This window comes from Salmo salar, chromosome ssa03 (genome assembly GCF_905237065.1).
Source record: "Salmo salar chromosome ssa03, Ssal_v3.1, whole genome shotgun sequence".
Taxonomy (NCBI): Eukaryota; Metazoa; Chordata; class Actinopteri; order Salmoniformes; family Salmonidae; genus Salmo; species Salmo salar.
Window position 1 is genome coordinate 50,582,060 of NC_059444.1, and position 22,077 is coordinate 50,604,136.

General features: G+C 43.5%; 1 protein-coding gene across 1 annotated transcript in view; it reads left to right on the forward strand.

Annotated features, from left to right (window-relative positions):
- Nucleotides 1-21,363, forward strand: part of prr12b (proline rich 12b) — a 30,684-nt gene extending 9,321 nt beyond the window's left edge. The window contains 15 exon segments of the mRNA XM_045714913.1: nucleotides 2-161; nucleotides 164-1,449; nucleotides 2,678-2,878; nucleotides 6,054-6,128; nucleotides 9,977-10,778; nucleotides 10,872-11,413; nucleotides 15,146-15,262; nucleotides 15,470-15,603; nucleotides 15,768-15,923; nucleotides 16,287-16,597; nucleotides 16,753-16,872; nucleotides 17,158-17,255; nucleotides 17,450-17,584; nucleotides 18,303-18,398; nucleotides 20,023-21,363. Coding sequence (XP_045570869.1) covers nucleotides 2-161; nucleotides 164-1,449; nucleotides 2,678-2,878; nucleotides 6,054-6,128; nucleotides 9,977-10,778; nucleotides 10,872-11,413; nucleotides 15,146-15,262; nucleotides 15,470-15,603; nucleotides 15,768-15,923; nucleotides 16,287-16,597; nucleotides 16,753-16,872; nucleotides 17,158-17,255; nucleotides 17,450-17,584; nucleotides 18,303-18,398; nucleotides 20,023-20,157 — 4,368 coding nt within the window. The 3' untranslated portion in view covers nucleotides 20,158-21,363.
- Nucleotides 21,364-22,077: the final 714 nt, after the last annotated feature.

Sequence of the window (22,077 nt, forward strand, 5' to 3'; positions counted from 1 at the left end):
CCTCCCGCACACCCATGCCCACCCCCACTCCCACCACCTGGCAACTAACGCAGGGACCCAGCAGCAACAGCCTCCGCCCCATCAGAGGGACCAGGAGCCCCAGCTCTGCCAATCCCAATTGGACCAGCTCAAAGAGCACCAGTTTGACACTGTGAGTCCCGTGGGAAAGCGGGCCAGAGCCAAGGCCAGCAGCAGCAGCAAAGGTTTGTGCCTCTGACCTCCATCTGTTTCCCAGACTCCCTCTTACAGGATGAGGATCGCTCCTTCTTCCCCGGCATGGAGGATATGTTCTGCTCTGACGACTACTCCAAGTCGAGCTGCGCCGGGGGTCCCGGGGCAGGCCAAGGGGTGCAGGAAGGTATGTCTGAGGCACGTGGACAGGGACCAGACAGCATGGAGGACGTCAAGACCAGTGATGGAGGAGGTGGCTATGACATGATGGGTCACCATGGCGACCAGGGGTATGGGTACTGCCACAGCCTCACGGAAACAGAAAACAGCACCATGCATCTGGACCTGGACTCCCTGAAAACCCATGAGCTCCCCTCCACTGTGAACACAGAGCAGCTTGGCCTCATCCAGTCCCAGACCCCAGGTCTTGGCTTGGGGGTTCCAGGGGGAGTTCCTGGGGACGGCTCCGCCAACAAGATGATTGGGGGTACGGGTGTGGCTGGAGGTTCCGGTCTGGCCGGACTGACGTCGCCCATCTTCTGCTCCTCCCGACCCAAGAAGCTGCTGAAGACCAGCTCCTTCCACCTGCTGAAGCAGCGCCGCGACCCGCAGCCGCAGGCCAAGAAGAACTACGCCCAGGAGTATGAGTTCGAGGATGACGAGGACAAGGCTGATGTTCCCGCTGACATCCGCCTGAACAGCCGGCGGCTTCCTGACCTCCTCCCCGACCTGGTGTCCAGCTGCAGGAAGGCTGGAGGAGGAGGGGCCTCGGGGGTGGGCTCCCTCAGCCCTCTGATGGGCGACCTGGACTTCTGCCACCCGTCCGGCTACCCCTCCCTTGGCCCCCCTCCCCAGCTCCTACCCCACGACGGGCCCAAGAAGAGGGGCAGGAAACCAACCAAACCCAAACGTGAAGGGCCGCCTCGGCCCAGAGGGCGCCCTCGCATCCGCCCGCTCCCGGAGCCGCCCTACTGTAGGGGGCTGATGGGAAATGTAGGTGGGGAGACCCGCAGGGGTCGTGGGCGGGGTAGGGGGCGTGGCAGGAAGGAGGAAGGGATGATAGAGATGCACCGAGAAATGAACAAAGTACCCGACCTCCAATATCAGCAACAACAACAACAGCAGCAGTTCCACCAACAACAGCACTTTCAACAACAGCAGCACCATCACCTCCAGCAGCAGCAAAATATACAACCTCAACAGCAGCAACAGCAGCAGCACCTACAACACCTTCATCAACAGCATCCACAGCACCATAAACCTTTCAAGCCTATCAAGGTAAGGGAGACATGAGCAGAGTGATATCATGTTTAGATAGCGAGTTGTATGGACTCCGTAAAGCTTACAGTGCCTTCAGAAAGTATTCATACCCCTTGACTTATTCCATATTTTGTGTGTTACAGCCTGAATTCTACACACAATACCCCATAATGACAAAGTAAAAACATGTTTTTAGAAATCTTAGCAAATGTATTGAAAATGAAATACAGACACATCTAATTTACATAACTATTCACACCGCTGAGTCAATAAATGTTAGAATCACATTTGGCAAGGATTACAACTGTGAGTCTTTTGGGGAAAATCTCAAAGAGCTTTGCACACCTGGAATGTACAATATTTGCACAATATTATTTTTAAAATTCTTCAAGCTCTGTCAAATTGGTTGTTGATCATTTCTAGACAGCCATTTCCAAGTCTTGCCATAGATTTTCAAGTCGATTTAAGTCAACTTTAACAAGGCCACTCAGGAACATTCAATGTCTTTTTGGTAAGTAACTCCAGGAAATATTTGGCCTTGTGTTTTAGGTTATTGTCCTGCTAAAAGGTGAATTTGTCTCCCAATGTCTGTTGGAAAGCAGACCGAACCAGGTTTTCCTCTGTGCTTAGCTCTATTCTGTTTATTTTTATCCCTCAAAAAACTCCAAGTGCTTGTCGATGACAAACATACCCATAACATGATGCAGCCACCACCATGCTTGTAAATATGAAGAGTGGTACTCAGTGATGTGTTGTGCCCATGCAACTTATTATGTGACTTGTTAAGCACATTTTTACTCCTGAAGTAATTTAGGCTTGCCTTAACAAATGGGTTGAATATTTATTGACTCAAGACATTTCAGCTTTTAATTTTTTATTAATATGTAAATATGTCTAAAAACATCATTCCACTTGGACTTTATGGGGTATTGTGTGTAGGCCAGTGACACAACATCTCAATTTAATCAATTTTAAGTTAAGCCTGTAACACAACAACATTTTAAAAAGTCAAGGGGTGTGAATCCTTTCTGAAGGCACTAAATAATCAGTTGTGTTATTTCCTCTCTTACCCCACTAACTCTTTCTCTGCGTTTTCTCTTCCTCTTCCTCTATCCCTATACCCCTCACTTCAACTATCCCTTTCTTTTTCCCTCACCATTCCCCTAATACCCTCATTCCTCCTTCTCTCCTTCCCCCTTTTCCCTACACCCATCACTCTCCTCCATCCCCTCTTTACATCTCTCAGATCAAGCTGCCTATCCCCTCTATGTCTCCCTCGGACTCCTTGCTAAGGACAGACTCCCTGTCCAGCACCGACCCGGTTCTCTCTGACGGGTCAGTGGGCTCGGCCCCTTCCCTGGGCCTGAGTCCAGGAACCACCGCTGGGATGGACTTGAACATCACCAGGTGCCAGGAGAAGATGAAGCAGAAAGCTCAAGCCCAGGAGGTGAGTGCATCTGCCTTTGTCTTTTTTGGATTCTACCTGCTGTTTTTTATTCGGTAAATCGTACCTATTACGTTATTGTTTGCGTTAACGTTTACGTCACTCACCATCTGTCATTTTGACCAGTGTTCAGCTTTATCCAAACTTACTTACCACTACATGTACATCCTTGGGCAAGGGTGATAGGTAGGCCTCTCTCTATAGGACACTAAGGGATAATTTCAGAGAATCAGTAGTGATGCATTGCCTTGACAAAAAAAATAACTAAGATTTAAAAAATATATATATATTTTATCAGCAATGATGTTTATTTTTCTACTGAACTCCCTGGTCAGTACTTCACTGTTGATTTGTTGTTATGCACTGTAGCTACAGTATCTGAGGTTTCGAAAGAGATTCCTTCTCATTAGTGGGTGTAGCTGATATCTTTTTAAATTATTCATGTTCGGCAGAGCTTCTCACTTCAAAGTGGTGAATTTGGGATTCGTCTCTGAGAACGACAAAGGTATTTGAAGTGTGTTTTTGGGGATTGACGCTCTGTGGTGTGTGACCACACCTGAGAGTTTTCTCCTCTTTCCTGTCACATTATACACACCAGCTTGGGAGGGAGGGATCACTTGTCTCTCTTTCTGAGGGGAAATTAAAACTGACAAACATTTTGCAAAGAAAACTGAAATATTTCTGTTATGAACAATTAGGCCCAAAAAGAACTTGGACATCTGCCAGATGTGATAATGAGTATGTTTTTAATCAACATCTGACTTTATATATTTCAATTCATCATATATAGTATTAAATATTTACAGTGCCTTCAGAAAATATTCATGCCCCTTATTCTACATTTTGTTGTTACAGCCTGAATTCAGAATGGATTAAATATTTTTTTAAATCTCATCCATCTACACACAATATCCCATAATGACAAAGTGAAAACATGTTTTTAGAAATGTTAGCAAATGTATTGAAAATGAAATACAGAAATATCTCATTTATATTAGTTATTCATACCCATGAGTCAATATATGTTAGAATCACCTTTGGCAACGATTACAGCTGTGGGTCTTTCTGGGAAAGACAGCCATTTTCAAGAATTGCCATATTTTCAAGCCGATTTAAGTCGAAACTGTAACTCGGCCACTCAGGAACATTGTGTCTTCTTGGTAAGCAGCTCCAGTGTAGATTTGGCCTTGTGTTTTAGGTTATTCTCCTGCTGAGAGGTTCATTTGTCTCCCAGTGTCTGTTGTAAAGCAGACTGAACCATGTTATCCTCTAAGATTTTGCCTGTATTTAGCTCCATTCCATTTATTTTTATCCCCAAGAAATCTCTAGTCCTTGCCGATGACAAGCATACCTATAACCTAATGCAGCCAAAACTATGCTTGAAAATATGAAGAGTGGTACTCAGTGATGTGCTGGATTTTCCCCAAACATAAGGCTTTGTATTCAGGACATAAAGTTAATTTCTTTGCCACATTTTTGCAGTTTTACTTTAATGCCTTATTGCAAACAGGATGCATGTTTTGAATATTTTTATTATGTACATGCTTCCTGTTTTTCACTCTGTCATTTAGGTTAGTATTGTGGAGTAACTACAATGTTGTTGATCCATCCTCAGTTATATCCTATCACAGCCATTAAACTCTGTAACTGTTTTAAAGTCACCATTGGCCTCATGGTGAAATCCCTGAGCGGTTTCCTTCCTCTCTGGCAACTGAGTTAGGAAGGATGCCTGTATCTTTTTAGTGACTGGGTGTATTGATACACCATCCAAATTGTAATTAATAACTTCACTATGCTTAAAGGGATATTCAATGTCTGCTTTCTTTTTATTTTATTTTGACCCATCAACCAATAGGTGCCCTTCTTTGCGAGGCATTGGAAAACCCTGGTCTTTGTGGTTGAATCTGTGTTTGAAATTCCCTGCTCGACTGAGGGACCTTACAGATAATTGTATGTGTGGGGTACAGAGATGAGGTAGTCATTCCAAATCATGTTAAACACTATTATTTCACAGAGTGAGTACATGCAACTTATTATGTGACTTTTAGAGCACATTTGTAGTCCTGAACTTGCAGTATTTAGGCTTGACATAACAAAGAGTTTAAATACTTATTGACTATTAATTTGTAAACATTTCTAAAAACACAATTCCACTTTGACATTATGGGCTATTGTTTGTAAGCCAGTGACAACGTCTCAATTGAATCAATTTTAAATTCAGACTGTAACACAACAAAATGTCAAGGGGTATGAATACTTTCTGAAGGCACTGTATATTTATATTCGTTATTTGTATAATAATGGTCGGAATCTCATAGGAAGTCATTAAGATCGTACACTGCCCTTTTCCAGGTGCTCAAAGCACTTAGTCACCTCATCCTCTATCAATATGTAATTGTAGTCTGAGCGTTAATGTAACAGCTGCCAGCCATGTATGGTATGGGGGGGGGGGCTTTTGAATGTATTTCTTATGTTGGGCTAGAGATCGATAAGATGGAGTCTTTTTGTGTGAGTTTGATGTTCTGGATTCCATCTGTTGATGTCTGCTGGTTGGTCATGGTAAAAGTAAAATGGCGGCTGTTGCCTCAGCAACAGGGAGAGTGTGGACACAGGAAAGTGGCCAATGAAATGAACAGTGTAGATTTCTGTGCGATTTGCAGGGGTAGGGGGGTGAGGAGCGAAATCCCCCATCTAATTCAATCCCTCCCTAACTCTCATCACTTGCCTTCTACTCATTGTAAAGCGGTTGTAATTACAAAAATATACTGGTATCAATTGACTGTAATGCCTTTTTAACATAATGCAGTAAGTTTAATTGATGAGAGAGAACATTTTCACAGGGGTGCAACAAAGACTGTTGTTTTGTCTTATTCAAGTGTGTTCAGATGTCCATATTGATTGAAGCGGGTTGAACAGCCAAAACGGTGGCGACCGGTTTCCTCACGTCACTCTATAGAACATGGAATATAACCTCAACTAGACAACAATGCAAAGTCAATTAGTCAATTCATCAATTGAATCATTAATTAAACCTCTCTTGTAGCACACAGCAGTGCCGATATGCAAGAAATGTAAATGTTACCCCATTGAAACAAGGGGGCCGGACACTGCTTTTAATTGAATATGGGTTTCATTTTTTGAACATATGATTAATGTCTTTGCTTTGTGGCCGCCACAGATGACGTGGGAAAGGGACATGGATGAGCAGCTGACCCCAGAGGCTTGGGCTGCCATGCAGAAGCTCTCCAACACGGTGAGAAGCCTCAATCCGTCCCTACCTACACCTCCTAATAAATCACAGTATCATCTATAATTCATTACTCATATTTCACAAGTCATATAACTCAGAGATCCCTTCAGCGCTGGGTAACTCACCAGGCAAGAAGGCTGCAGGGTAGGCTCTACCTCAGTCAAAACAGCGGTGGGCTAACGTTGACTGGAACACGAACATCCAGAGGAGAGCTTATGTGTGTAGTTAGAGTTTGTGGTTAGTGGGGCGAATAAGATAGAGGGGCATAAGGCTCCACAAGTGATATTTCAAGTCGGGGAAAGACAAAAGAGAACACATTGGTGTGTGTTAGTTTTATTTTAAACATTTTGGTGCAATTTTCACAAGTATGTGGGTCATTTTCACAACTCCTAAGCATTTTTGATTGACTGAGTACAACAAAGACCTTCACAAAGTCACTTGTTCACTGCACCAAATCAGTCTTTCAATTTGGACATCTGGTTTTCAAAATGCAATATTCACTTGCCTTTAGGTAATGATTTTCTTGTCATTTTTTTTAACAATACAACAATCACTTAATCGAAGTGAACCAAAAGATTGCTTACTGTAACGTATATAGTTTGATAACTTCTGAGCACTACATTTCTATATTGTCCCCTCCATAAATGTATCAAATTGACATAAATTTATGTTGGAAGGTAAAACCAAATCATATATATGGATGTGGCTGTAAATACTACATCATCATATTCCATCAGCCAGTGTGCTTCAATAGGACTGTAACGGTTGTCGTCGGGGATAGAGGACCAAAACGCAGCAGGGAATGTGGATGCTCATCTTGTATTTATTTTTAAATAAAGAGAACACCAAAATAACAAAACGAAGAACTCACGAACAACAAAACAGTCTTGTCAGGCTCACACAGGCAAAACAAGAAACAATCTCCCACAAACACTTAACCAAACACATACCCATATATAGGACTCTCAATCAGAGGCAACTAGAAAACACCTGCCTCCAATTGAGAGTCCAACCCCAATAAACTAGACATATAAATACAAAAGACTAGAGACCACATAGAAATACAAACCTAGAACATAACCCCAAAAACCCAGAACTAACTAAACCAACACCCTACTAAATAAATCACCACCCCGAACCACATAAACAAAATATCTCTGCCACGTCCTGACCAAACTACAATAACAAATAACCCTTATACTGGTCAGGACGTGACAAGGACAAAGTTGAAAGAGTCACTCTGTGCTACCATTTGGAATTATAGTATAGTGTACAATGCACTGCTGAAATACCTGGGTTGTATATAACAATATACAGTGAGCAACAAAGCTATTTGGACAGTTACACACTTTTTTTGTTATTTTGACTCTGTACTCCAGCACTTTGGATTTGAAATGATACAATGAATATGAGACTGAAGTGCAGACAATCAGCTTTAATTTGAGGGTATTCATCCATATCGGGTGAACCATTTAGAGTTTACAGCACTTTGTGTACCCTTTAGGGGACTAAAAGTATTGGGACAGATTCACTTATGTGTATTAAAGTAGTCAAAAGATTAGCATTTGGTCCCATAGTCCAAGCACACAATGATTACATCAAGCTTGGGACTCTAGAAACTTCTTGGATGCATTTGCTGTTTGTTTTTTGTTGTTTCAGATTATATTGTGCCCAATAGAAATGAATGGTAAATAATGCATTGTGTCATTTTGGAGTCACTTTTTGTTGTAAATACAAGTAAGAATAGAATATGTTTCTAAACAATTCTACATTAATATGGATGCTGCTATTATTACGGATAGTGTTGAATGAATTGTGAGTAATGATAAGTGAGAAAGTTAGACGCACAAATATAATGTAGAAGTGTTTAGAAACATATTATATTCTTATTTACAATAAAAGTGACTCCAAAATGACAGAATACATTCTTTACCATTTATTTCTATTGGGCACAAAATAGAAATGAAACAAAATACCCTCAAATTTAAGCTTGACAGTCTGCACTTTAACCTCCTAGTCATTGTATCATTTCAAATCCAAAGTGCTGGAGTACAGAACCAAAACATATGTACTGTGTAAGGATAATGAAACTGTGAGACTAATGAAACTGTGAAACACCAATGAATGAACAATCAAACGTTCTGAACATAAGATACAAGTGTTATCAGTTTAGTTTTGCACTTAGAGTTTTGAAAATATCCCACTGGGTACAAGCTGGTTGAATCAACGTTGTTTCAGCGTAATTTGTCAACGTATTGTGACGTGGAATCTACGTGGAAAATACATTGGATTTCGAAAAAAGTTCACAACTATTGTTTTGAGGTTATCAACCACAGGATTATGTCATCATGGGAACCACATTTCAACATAGACAAACCTTATGTTGAATTTGTAACTTTAAAACAATGTCAGATTTTCACCGTTATATATCCACTGTCAGAAGAAACAAAACAATAGGCTGGGCAGCACCTCCTACTGGAGAATTGATCTAGCTACAGCTACCCTCCCATCCAAAGTTTTAACAAAGCCCAGCTATTATATTTGTCACTGACTATTAACAATGTGCTATTGTGAGTGATTGTTGAGAGATCTCCACTTAAAAACGAAATAGTCACCGTTGCTATCATTCCATCCATGGCCAAATGTTGAGGTTACTGTAACTATACATTTCTTCTTATGTAATCATATAAAGTGTGCATGTTTAAAATGGCATGCATAGGTCATTGCAGGTCTGTGGAGATTGCTGTGATAATCTCAGCAGAATCTCAAACGGCATTGAGCACTTGCACCATGTACTTTTAATGTAATCTCAACTGCAGTCTAGGCCATTTGGTTCTGCTATTAGAGGAAGCACAGTGATATCACAACTGTATAAATAAACCAAATATCTGACTTTGTATTCCCATTTGAACTTTGCGGTGCATTTTATATGGTTGAAAGCGCGATGATAGGTATTTGGGTGACAACTAAACCAAAAACAGACATTCTTTTTTATTTTGGAATTTGGTTGTGCTTTTAGATGGTTGAAAGCATAGTGATAACACATTGGAAATTCAACTAACTTTAGGCTTTTTTTGAGTGGTTGAATAGAGGTTGTAATCTCATTGATCAACGTCTCAACCAAATATTAGCCAATTATCCACGTTGAAATGACGCAGTGTGTTACATCTGAAAAATGTCCCAAAGTGATAAAAAAAAAAATGTCAGGACAGCCAAAACAGATGACCTCGCCATTTGGCTGAGCTTTGAAGATGCATTAGAGCTGTGTGTATGTGAGGCTGTGTGTATGTGACTCTGTGTGTGTGTGTATCAACATAGCGCTGTGTTTGTGAGGCTGTGTAATGCTGTGTGTGTGTGCGCATATCGGCAGCCTATAGAGGGCGGAGCGGAGACGTGAGTCTGAGGTGATTGACAGCCAGCCTCTCTGACTGACAATAAAACAGAGAGAAAGGGAGAGAGGAGAGAGAAGGCTGTTGCCAGGGTAGCTGTTGCCATGGTTACCCAATTATATTTTCTTACCACCCTCAGACCCCCCCTGCTGTTGGTAAGGTGAACTACCTCTATTCAGAGGAAGAGAAAGGTTTCTAAAGGTACACCCCAACACAAAGCATGGAAAAATACAGTTATATAGCATTTAGGGAGATTTTACCGTTGGTTTCTGTCCAAGCTTTATTATAATATATACAAATCACTCTCCTATATACCCTTTTTTTCACTTTTCCCATTCACACCCTTTTCTCATTATTTCTATTAATTTTCTTATTTCTTTCCTCCCCGGTCTTATCTGCACCTCACCTTTCCTCTCCCCTCTCTATTCTCCTCTCCTTATCTCCTCTCTTCCCCCCTCTTAGACGGAGGACAAGCCCCCGGAGCTGAAGTCTAATTTCATGGCCTCCTTCCTGGACTTCCTCAAGACGGGGAAGAAGCAGCCTGAATCTGGACCTGGTGGACCACAAGACCTTGGAGGGCCAGTGGAAGGAGCTGAAACCACAGACTCTTCCTCCCTGAAGGGTAGGATCCTGTCTCCGCCTCCCCCTCCACCGCCCCCTCCTCCACCCCCTCCGTTTGGGGACAGTAGCGAGGGCGAGGACGGGCTGAGCCCCTGTAAGCGTCTGGACGACGAGCTGAAGAGGAACCTGGAGACGCTGCCATCCTTCTCCTCCGACGAGGAGGAGGACTCTGTCAGTAAGAACCAGGACCTGCAGAAGAGCATCTCCTCGGCTATATCTGCCCTTTACGACACACCCCATTCGCTGGCTGCAGCCGTGGCCCAGCTCCCACCCAGCCCATCTCCGCCCCAGAGCCCATCGCTGCCACCAACGCCGCCGCCAGTGGCCCAAACGCAGGAGGACGTAGCCGATCTGGAGGAGCAGGACGATGACGTAGAGACACAAATGCAACTACACAACACACAGGCCAACGCACAGCCAAATACACCGCCCCCAGAACAGGAAGGACTGAAAGGGATGGACGGAGAGGACGAACGACAAAAGGAGATGGAGAAAGAGGAGGAGATGGAGAAAGAAGAGAGGGTAAAGGAAGACCTGAATGTAGAGCACAGGGGTGTGGAGGAAGAGGTAGAGGAGAGGGAAGAGGAGGAGGAGAGAGAGCCTGAGCCTGAGTTTGAGATGCTGGATGCTCCTAAAGTGGAAGGTGAGTAGCCTACAATCTCAGATATTCTGGAATGGTCTGACAAGCAGTTGTTCATTTCCAAAGATGTAATATACTCTGAACCCCCCCCCCCAGATTCTCCATCTGGGCCTCCCCTCGCCCCCGTACCCCCCTCGCCCCCATCCCTCTCCCCGTCCCCTCTCACTTCTTCCTCCCCATCCCCCCTACCTCCCCCACCCCTCTCCCCACCCACCCCTCTGCCCTTCCAGCACGAGGATGATGAAGAGGAGCAGCAGGAGCCGTCCCCCCAACAAACCCAAAACCCCTCGGCCTCTCCTCCCCCCAGCTCCTCTCCCCCGGCCCTGCCCTCTCCACCCTCCCCTTCCCCTGCAATGCCCCCCCTCCACTACCCCCCCCCTCCCTCCTCCTCCCCTCCCCTTTCGGATGCTCCAGAGTTGGCCCAGCCTTCCTCCTCACCCTCATCTTCCCCACCCTCACCCCCCACCCCTGAGGATGCGCCAGCCCCCAAGATCACTTCTCTGCACCTGGCCAAAAAGCAGGACAATGCGGCCATCGCTGGAGAGAGCGAGGAGGAGGATAGCGAGAGTGGTGGCGAGGGCATCTTCCGGGAGAGGGATGAGTTTGTGGTGCGGACTGAGGACATTGGCACGCTCAAGGTGAGGGCTTCTGGCATTTACTGTGGGAGGTGGTATGTCTTGTCTTCTCACACACTTACAGTGCCTTCAGAAAGTATTCACATCCCTTGACTTTTTCCACATTTTGTTGTGTTACAGCTTGAGGCCGACCGATTAATCGGAATGGCCGATTAATTAGCGCCGATTTCAAGTTTTCATAACAGTCGGAAATCGGTATTTCTGGACACCGATTTGGCCTAATTTTTTATTTTAATTTTATTTTTTACACCTTTACTTAACTAGGCAAGTCAGTTAAGAACACATTCTTATTTTCAATGACGGCCTAGGAACGGTGGGTTAACTGCCTTGTTCAGGGGCAGAACGACAGATTTTTACCTTGTCAGCTCGGAGATTCAATCTTGCAACCTTACGGTTAACTAGTCCAAAGCTCTAACCACCTGCTTTACATTGCACTCCACGAGGAGCCTGCCTGTTACGCGAATGCAGTAAGAAGCCAAGGTAAGTTGCTAGCTAGCATTAAACTTATCTTATAAAAAACAATCAATCAATCATAATAACTAGTTAACTACACATGGTTGATGATATTACTAGTTTATCTAGCCTGTCCTGCGTTGCATATAATCGCTTAACCATAGACCATAAACATCAATGCCTTTCTTAAAATCAATACACAAGTATATATTTTTAAACCTGCATATTGTGTCACTTCTCTTGCGTTCATTGCACGCAGAGTCGGAGTATATGCAACAGTTTGGGCCGACTGGCTCATTGCGAACTAATTTGCCAGAATTTTACATAATTATGACATAACATTGAAGGATGTGCAATGTAACAGGAATATTTAGACTTATGGATGCCACCCGTTAGATAAAATACGGAACGGTTTCGTATTTCACTGAAAGAATAAACGTGATAGTTTCCAGATTCGACCATATTAATGACCAAAGGCTCGTATTTCTGTGTGTTATTATGCTATAATTAAGTCTATGATTTGATAGAGCAGTCTGACAGAGCGATGGTAGGCACCAGCAGGCTCGTAAGCATTCATTCAAACAGCACTTTCGTGCGTTTTGCCAGCAGCTCTTCGCAATGCTTCAAGCATTGCGCTGTTTATGACTTCAAGCCTATCAACTCCCGAAATTAGGCTGGTGTAACCCATGTGAAATGGTTAGCGGGGTGCGCGCTAATAGCCTTTCAAACGTCACTTGCTCTGCATGGGTAACGCTGCTTCGAGGGTGGCTGTTGTCGATGTGTTCCTGGTTCGAGCCCAGGTAGGAGCGAGGAGAGGGACGGAAGCTATACTGTTACACTGGCAATACTAAAGTGCCTATTAGAACATCCAATAGTCAAAGGTATATGAAATACAAATCGTATAGAGAGAAATAGTCCTATAATTCCTATAATAACTACAACCTAAAACTTCTTACCTGGGAATATTGAAGACTCATGTTAAAAGGAACCACCAGCTTTCATATGTTCTCATGTTCTGAGCAAGGAACTTAAACGTTAGCTTTCTTACATGGCACATATTGCACTTTTACTTTCTTCTCCAACACTTTGTTTTTGCATTATTTAAACCAAATTGAACATGTTTCATTATTTATTTGAGGCTAAATTGATTTTATTGATGTATTATATTAAGTTAAAATAAGTGTTCATTCAGTATTGTTGTAATTGTCATTATTACAAATCAATAAAAACAATCGGGCGATTAATCGGTAGCGGCATTTTTTTGGCCCTCCAATAATCAGTATTGGTATCGGCGCTGAAAATAATCGGTCGACCTCTAGTTACAGCCTGAATTTAAAATTGATTTTGGGTCACTGGCCATCATGTTTGTAGAATTTTTTACAAATGAATGAAAAGCTGAAATGTCTTGAGTCAATAAGTATTTAACCACTTTGTTATGGCAAGCCTAAATAAGTTCAGGACTACAAATATGCTTAACCAGTCACATCATGAGTTGCATGGACTCCCTCTGTGTGCAATAATAGTGTTTTAATATGATTTTGAAGGACTACCTCATCTCTGTACCCCCCACATGCAATTATCGGTAAGGTCCCTCAGTCGAGCAGTACATTTCAAACACAGATTCAATCACAAAGACCAGGGAGGTTTTCCAATGCTTTGCAAAGAAGTGTACCTATTGGTAGATGGGTAAAAAAACATTGAATATCCCTTTGAGCATGGTGAGGTTATTAACCCTTAAGAGACGCACCCGTCTGATGGCCGAGCTACAGCAGTGTTTGTCAGACCATGAGACATCCCGAAAATCGGTCTTCTCACGAAAACGTCTGTAGCGTCTTAACGGCTCTACGACCCCCACAAGTGTCACGGGACTCGTCTGATGTCAGTAACGCTGATGTGCCAACTTCTGACTGTAGTATCCGAACCGTTTGGGTTCGGATGCTACAAACTAATACAAACTACAAACGAATATCCGTTTTGCTCTACGTCCCCTACTCGTATGGAGGTAGTTTTGTGGCAACAAACATAAGGGGTTATATATGTGTATAAAAAAAAACGGAAATATTTCCTGAGCTTTCTTATATCTCCTAGATATAGGACAGACACTTCAAAACCTTATTCTTTATGATTTATTTTTTGACTCCCTTTTTTTCCCATTTCTATAGGCTATAGTAGTAAAGGCCATATTCAATATTTTATCAAATAATAAAAAATATACTATTTTGGATACCTAAAGGGGTCTTAAAATTCCAAATCAAATAGCTAAATGATCCCCCCCAGGAAGGAAACCACTCAGAGATTTCACAATGAGGCCAATGGTGACTTTAAAAGAGTTGCAGAGTTTATTAATGACTGTGATAAGAGAACTGAGGATGGATCAACAACATTCTAGTAACTCCACAATACTAACCTAATTGACAGAGTGAAAAGAAGGAAGCCTGTACAGAATACAAATATTCCAAAACATGCATCCTGTTTGCAGTAAGGCACTAAAGTAAAACTGCAAATAATGTGGCAAAGAAATTAAGTTAATATCCTGAATACAAAGCATTATGTTTGGGGCAAACACTGCACATCACTGAGTACCGCTCTTCATATTTTCAAGCATAGTGGTGACTGCATTATGTTATAGGTATGCTTGTCATTGGCAAGGACTGGGGAGTTTTTGGGGGGATAGAAATAAATGGAATAGAGCTAAGCACAGGCAAAATCTTAGAGGAAAACTTGGTTCAGTCTGCTTTCCAACAGACACTGGGAGACAAATTCACCTTTCAGCAGGAGAATATCCTAAAACACAAGGCCAAATCTACACTAGAGCTGCTTACCTGAGTGGCCTAGTGACAGTTTTTTTTTTAACTTAAATCGGCTTAAATCTATGGCAAGACTTAAAAATGTCTGTCTAGCAATGATCAACCACCAACTTGACAGAGCTTGAAGAATTTTTTAAAGAATAATCAGCAGATTTTGTATAATCCAGGTGTGCAAAGCTCTTAGAGACTTACCCAGAAAAACTCACAGCTGTAATCGCTGCCAGAGGTGAGTCCAACAGTGTATTGACTCGGGTGTAAATTAGATTTTTCTGTATTTCACTTTCAATACATTTGCAAACATTTCTAAAATCATGTTTTCACTTTGTCATTATGGGGTATTGTGTGTAGATGGGTGCGAAGAATAATCTATTTAAGCTATTTTGAATTCAGTCTGTAACATAACAAAATGTGGAGTAAGTCAAGGGGTATTGAATACTTTCTGAAGGCGCTGTACATACTCTCTTTGTCTCTCAAGATGGCCCTGCAGACCGGCCGCGAGCCACCACCCATCTGGAGAGTGCAGAAAGCCCTGCTGCAGAAGTTCAGCCCCGAGATCAAAGACGGACAGAGGCAGTTCTGTGCCACTAGCAACGTCAGTTACTCACATCCCCTTTAAGACAGGAGACTCTCTCCTTCTCTTAAATCTCAAAGTACAATCCAGCAATGGATGCTAGGATTTTACAATCCAGCATGAGATCGTCATGATAGTTGTACACATATTTTGAAGCTACACATTGTTTTTAATGACTCAAATTATTATATCTCTATACATATTTCTCTCCCTTTCTCTCTCTCACAGTATCTGGGCTACTTTGGCGATGCCAAGATGCGGTACCAACGTCTCTATGTCAAGTTCCTGGAGAATTTCAATAAAAAGGATTATGTCCGTGTGTGCTCCCGTAAACCCTGGCACAGACCTGGACTCATGTTGAGGTAGGTTTGTGCTGCATGTTTGCCGTACTCCTCTGGGTCTTGATTCATACGTGCCCAACCCCATGTAGAACCGTAGCCCCTACCGCCATGCACTTGTGTAGATCTGAAAATATTAACTGTAAGCAATATCCTGCAAAATTACCCCCAAAAATGTACCTTGACAGGCGTCAATCACTCCCATCGCTCCCCAAGCCACCTCCCCCTGCCATCAGTCAGACTCCACCCCGATTGGAGCGAGATGAGAGGGAGCGGAAGGAGAAAGAGAAGGAGCAGAAAGAGAAGGAGCAAAAGGAAAAAGAGAAGGAGCAGAAAGAGAGGAAGCAAAAGGAAAAAGAGAAGGAGCAGAAAGAGAGAGAGCAAAAGGAAAAGGAGCAGAAAGAGAAAGAGAGGGAACAAAAGGAAAAAGTGAGGGAGCAAAAAGAGAAAGCGAGAGAGCTAAAGGACAAAGAGAAGGAGAAAGAGAGGGAGCAAAAGGAGAAAGTGAGAGAGCAGAAAGAGAGAGAACAAAAGGACAAAGCAAGAGAGCAGAAAGAGAGAGAGCAAAAGGAGAAAGCGAGAGAGCAAAAGGACAAAGAGAAGGAGAAAGAAAGGGAGCAAAAGGACAAAGTGAGAGAGCAGAAAGAGAGGGAGAAAGCGAAAGAGCAGAAAGAGAAGGAGAGGGAGCAGAAGGAGCGAGAGAGGAGGGAAAAAGAAAAGGAGCGAGAGAGGGAGAGGGAAAAAGAGAAACAGCGAGAGAGGGAGCGAGAGAAGGAGAGAGAAGAAAAAGAGAAGAGGCGTCCACCACCTCAGGAGAAGGTGGAGAGAAGGAGCAGTGAAGAGGACCGAAAGAGACTGAGGGAGGAGAAGAGAGGAGGAGGAGGAGAGAAGAAGACAGAGCGCCCGTCGAGGGCGAGGCCAGTGAAGGCGGAGCCTCCACCCAAGAAGAGGAAGAAGTGGCTGAAGGAAGTCCCCTCTGACTCAGACTCCTCCCCCGATGGGCCCAGCGAGGACCAAGGTGAGGGACTGTGTGTGTGTGTGTGTAACTGTGTGTTAATACAATTTTGGTATGTATATTTATATGTAATGCCTTGGTTCAAACCCACTCAGTGACATATTCTCTTTCTCTGTCTCTCTGTCTCTCTCTCTCTCTCTCTGTGTCTCTCCCTGTAGCCCCAGTGAGAGGGGGGATGAACAGTCGAGCCATGAGGGAGATGTTCAGGAGTTACATAGAGATGCTGGTCAGTACAGCACTTGACCCCGACATGATTCAAGCCCTGGAGGACACAGACGGTGAGAGGGATGGGGTCGTGGTGTGAGCAGATGAGTGGGTGATGATTTGGTCAGGTTTGGGGTCAATTCAGTCATTTCAAGAAGTAAAATAAATAAATCGCAATGCTTCTCTATGATAATTTGGAATTAGAATTTCAGTTTACTTCCAAGGGAATTGACCCCAGCCCTGGGAGTGAGAGAAAGAGAGTATTGATCAAAAGTAAAGGAGTGAGAATAGGATTGAGGAAGAGCGATGTCATGAGATGAGTCATACGGACCCTATGTCCCTCCCACTCTGGCCCCCAGACGAGTTGTACCTCCCGCCCATGAGGAAGATTGACAGCCTCCTCAACGAACAAAAGAGGAGACTGTTAAGGAGAGTCAACATGAGTGGCCAACACCAGGTACGTCTGTCTGTTTAGTTGTAAAAATGCTGAAACCTGATTATGAAAAGTACCTGATGTGTTTGGAATTTTACCAGATCTCCTTCCAATCTCCATCCAACTTTCTCACTATCATATTGACAAGTGAAAACTTTAAAACAGTTGAAATTACTACTCCCCCTCGCTCCCTCCATCTTTATATTTTTATTCTTTAGGAGACTCTGCATATGTTCCCCAAAATGACGGCGGACCCCCTGGACTCTGGAGCGGTCAAAGTGCACATCGGCGGTGAGTGCTACAACCGTAAAACCCTCAATCGCGTCAAGAAGAGCACCACGCCCAAACAGCAGGTGAGTGAACCACATCCACTCATGAACTCCTTGACTTTAGTTTCCCACCGCTGACACCAATGTATCCAATCAGCTGCACTGTGGCTAACCCTGGCCTGGAAAATTGTGTCTGTGTTGTAGAAGCCGAGTAGAAGAGACCATTCTGTCTCACAAGAACTAGAGTAATAAAGTCTGGACCTGTTTGTCACTTTGCTTTGTACATAAACTTGTATCTCAGTGGTTTTAACTCTGCCTGGATGGTGTTTGCCCATGTGCAGACAAAGCTAAACCATGACACCGTCCTTATTTACACTTGAGTTGTCTCGTTTCTTCTAAGCCCCGCCCAAGCGAAGCATTTGATTGATTTGATGTGTTTGATTGGTGCTGCGTGTTAAGCTCCGCCCAAGCAATGCATTCAATCGGTTTGACGTGTTGCTAGGCGCCACTGACTTACACCGGGTCTTCACCCGTATTTAGCCCCTTTCGGTCATAGACTTCACCAGGCTTCCCGATCAGGGACACCTGGTTCTCGACGAGGCTATGTTTCTTCTTTTAGCGTTGTTCAAGTGCATTTGTATTTTCTGTGGTCCTCTGACAGTATGTGAAGTTGTGAATACATAGTAGACTAGGCCTTTTCCCCGTTCATCCTTAGTCCAAGAGAACCGGGGAGATTCGCTAATAAATGATTTCCTCTCTCCTTTCCCTCCATCTCTTTTTCCCGTCTCTCTGTGACTCTCAGGACCTCAAGCTGTCTACAGAGACGTGTCGTGTCTATAGCCTTTATCATTCCCTCCATCACTACAAGTATCACACCTTCCTGAACTGCAAGAAGGAGGTAAGACTCAGCGGCACAATCGCTTTTCACAACATTGACCTTCCAACACCCCTGTTTCCTCAACGGCATTGTTGTTCTTCTCTACTTTCTTTCTGTGTCTCTCCCCCCCCCTCTCTCTCTCTCTCTCTCTCTGTTTCCATTGTGGTCAGAATAATTCAAAGGGAGCACTGTGTATTTAGTCCTTTTGTTGTGGAAGGTTGGCTGTCATTTGTGAGTGGCTGTGTTGTGCTTGTATAAAAATAATAACTTTATTATCCATCCTGGAGTGGATATTTGACTTGCATAACATCAATTAATGTTAGATGTATATGCAACAAGTCTATACTCTGGCCTTGAAGACTGAATACATCTATTTACAGCTTTAGAGAAATAGAATTGAGAATAAAGGTTTTGTAGTATGGTAAAATACACTACATGACCAAAATTATGTGGACACCTGCTCGTCTAACATCTCATTCCAAAATCATGGGCATTAATATGGAGTTGGTCCCCCCTTTGCTGCTATAACAGCCTGCACTCGTCTGGGAAGGCTTTACACTAGATGTTTGAACATAACTGTGGGGACTTGCTTCCTTTCAAGAGCATTAGTGAGGTCGGGCACTGATGTTGGGCGATTAGGCCTGGCTTGCAGTCGGCGTTCCAATTCATCCCAAAGGTGTTCGATGGGGTTGAGGTCAGGGCTCTGCAGGCCAGTCAAGTTCTTCCACACCCATCTCGACAAACCATTTCTCTATGGACCTCGCTTTGTGCATGGTGGCATTGTCATGCTGAAACAGGAAAGGGCCTTCCCCAAACTTTTGCCACAAAGTTGGAAGCACAGAATCGTCTCGCATGTCATTGTGTGCTGTAGCGTTAAGATTTCCCTTCACTGGAATTAAGGGGCCGAGCCCAAACCATGAAAAACAGCCCCAGACCATTATTCCTCCTCCACCAAACTTTACAGTTGACCCTATGCATTGGGGCAGGTAGCGTTCTGTTGGCATCCGCCAAACCCAGATTTGTCAGTCGGACTGCCAAATGGTGAAACGTGATTCGTCACTCCAGAGAATGCGTTTCCACTGCTCCGGAGTACAAAGAAGGCGAGCTTTACACCACTCCAGCCGACGCTTGGCATTGCGCATGGTGATCTTGAAGCTTCCGGCGAAGAGTTCTTGTGCTGATGTTGGTTCCAGAGGCAGTTTGGAACCGAGGACGGACGATTTTTACGCACTACGCGCTTCAGCACTCGGTGGTCCCATTCTGTGAGCTTGTGTGAACTATCACTTCGCGGCTGAGTCGTTGTTGTCCTAGACGTTTCCACTTCACAATAACAACACTTACAGTTGACCGGGGCAACTCTAGCAGGGCAGAAATTTGACAAACTGACTTGTTGGAAAGGTGGCATCCTATGATGATGCCACGTTGAAAGTCACTGAGCTCTATAGTAAGGCCATTCTACTGCCAATGTTTGTCTATGGAGATTGCCTGGCTGTGTGCTCGATTTTATACACCTGTCAGCAACGGGTGTGGCTGAAATAGCCGAATCCACTAATTTGAAGATCCACATACTTTTGTATATATACTGTAAATAAGCAAGTGAATTTCAATAGAAAAATAATCTATTCTCTTTCTCTATTCCCCCCAGACGGACAGTATAGAGCAGGCAGCGGAGGACCCTGGTCAGGAGGAGGTGGTGCAGCAGTGTATGGCCAACCAGGGCTGGCTGGAGACCCTCTTCAACTCCTTCATCGACCTGCTGACCCTCAGCACCAAAGCCTGATGAGGGAGGAGGGGGCACAGTCCGAAATAGTGCACTACAATTGGCCTGAGCCATAGGGCCTATATGGAGAATAGGGTGCCATTTGGAAAGCAGAATGTGGGTTGGAGAAGGGAGGGGTGGGGAGGGAGGGAGGAGGTATACAGTATTTGGGAGACAAAGCAAGAGAGTTGGAGTGGAGAATACTGGACTGTACCAAGATGGAAAGGGGGGGGGGGGGGGTTCAGACCCTACCACTCTAGTTCTTGCCCAGTGAGAAAGACTGTGAGTACGGTTGAGTTTTAACTTAAATTGGATGCTACAATGAACTGTTTTTAGCGCTTTTGTTTAGTTTTTCTCTCACAAAGTATCTCTTGACTAAAGAAAAGAGAAGGACGGAGGAGAGCGGAGGAGGTGGTTTGAAAATAGTGAATGTGTGAAAGGGTACGACGTCTGCCACTTGACCTGAACAGGGAAAGCAGGGGACCACGGTGAATCAGTCAGCACTACAGAAAAGATTGCGATCTACATCCAAACATGCACGGGCACACACACACACACACCAACATACAAACACTATATATATATATACGTATATGTATTAATAATTATGATTTGTATTATTTATACAAGGAAATTACCCTCCCTAGCTGGGATTGTTTGCTGTTGTTATTTTAAATAATAATATTTTGTTATGGTATACATGAATTGGCCTACCCGAAATCCTTTGCTCAGTCCCCCTTTTACTGCTGAAGGTAAAAACGAGGGAAGGGGAGTAAAACTGAGGTGAAGGGAGAGGGAGGTTAGAGGAGTGTGTGATGTTCCCTTTTTTCTGTCTGCCTAAATAAATTGTGAGGGGGAAAAAAGTATTTAAAACCTAAGCAAACTGTGTTCTTTATGTTTGTTCTTCAAAAGACAACGAGAGCAGAGTTTACACCTGAAGTGAATAAATTAAAATAAATATCTGTTTGCTTTCTAAAAGAAAGCGCTGTGGTTTTAGGGAGGTGTAACTGTTAAAAAAGCGTATAAAATCTGTGTTGACTGTTTTTATTTGATCTGTTTGTTGTTTATGATGATTATTATTTTGGAGGTTTACCTATTTGTTCAAGCTCTCTTATCTGTAAATATTGTACAGTTACTTCAGTCTCTAAAGCCCAGTTCCTCTTCTGTACATGCTATTCCTGTATTTGACAAAAGCAAATAAAAATTTGAAAATGACAGAGAAAACAACTTTAGCTGTAATTTTGTTTTTCCTCCTAAAACTTTATAAGAGAATGCATTATAGTAAGGGTGTGGTTGACCACATATCGGGGTTGGGGTCAAATCCATTTCAATTCCAGTCAATTTAAATTATACACTGAAATTGCAATTCCAATGAGGGACATATTGGAATTTGGTGTCCTTTTTGATTTGGCTGGAAATAGGCATTTCCCAACCCTGGACAACATGTACTATTGTTAGTAAAGTACACTATATATACAAAAGTATGTGGACGCCCCTTCAAATTAGTGGCTTTGGCTATTTCAGCCACACCTGTTGCTGACAGGTGTATAAAATCAAGCACACAGCAATCTCCATAGACAAACATTGGCAGTAGAATGGCCTTACTGAAAAGCTCAGTGACTTTCAACGTGGCATCGTCATAGGATGCCACCTTTCCAACAAGTCAGTTCGTCATATTTCTGCCCTGCTAGAGGTGCCACAGTCAACTGCAAGTACTGTTATCGTGAAGCGGAAACGTCTAGGACAACAACGGCTCAGCCACAAAGTGGTAGGTCACATAAGCTCACAGAACAGGACCGCCAAGTGCTGAGGCGCGTAGCGCGTAAAAAATGGTCTGTCCTCGGTTGCAACACTCACTACAGAGCTCCAAACCATACAGAAATGGTTTGTTGAGATCGGTGTGGAAGAACTTGACTGACCTGCACAGAGCCCTGACCTCAA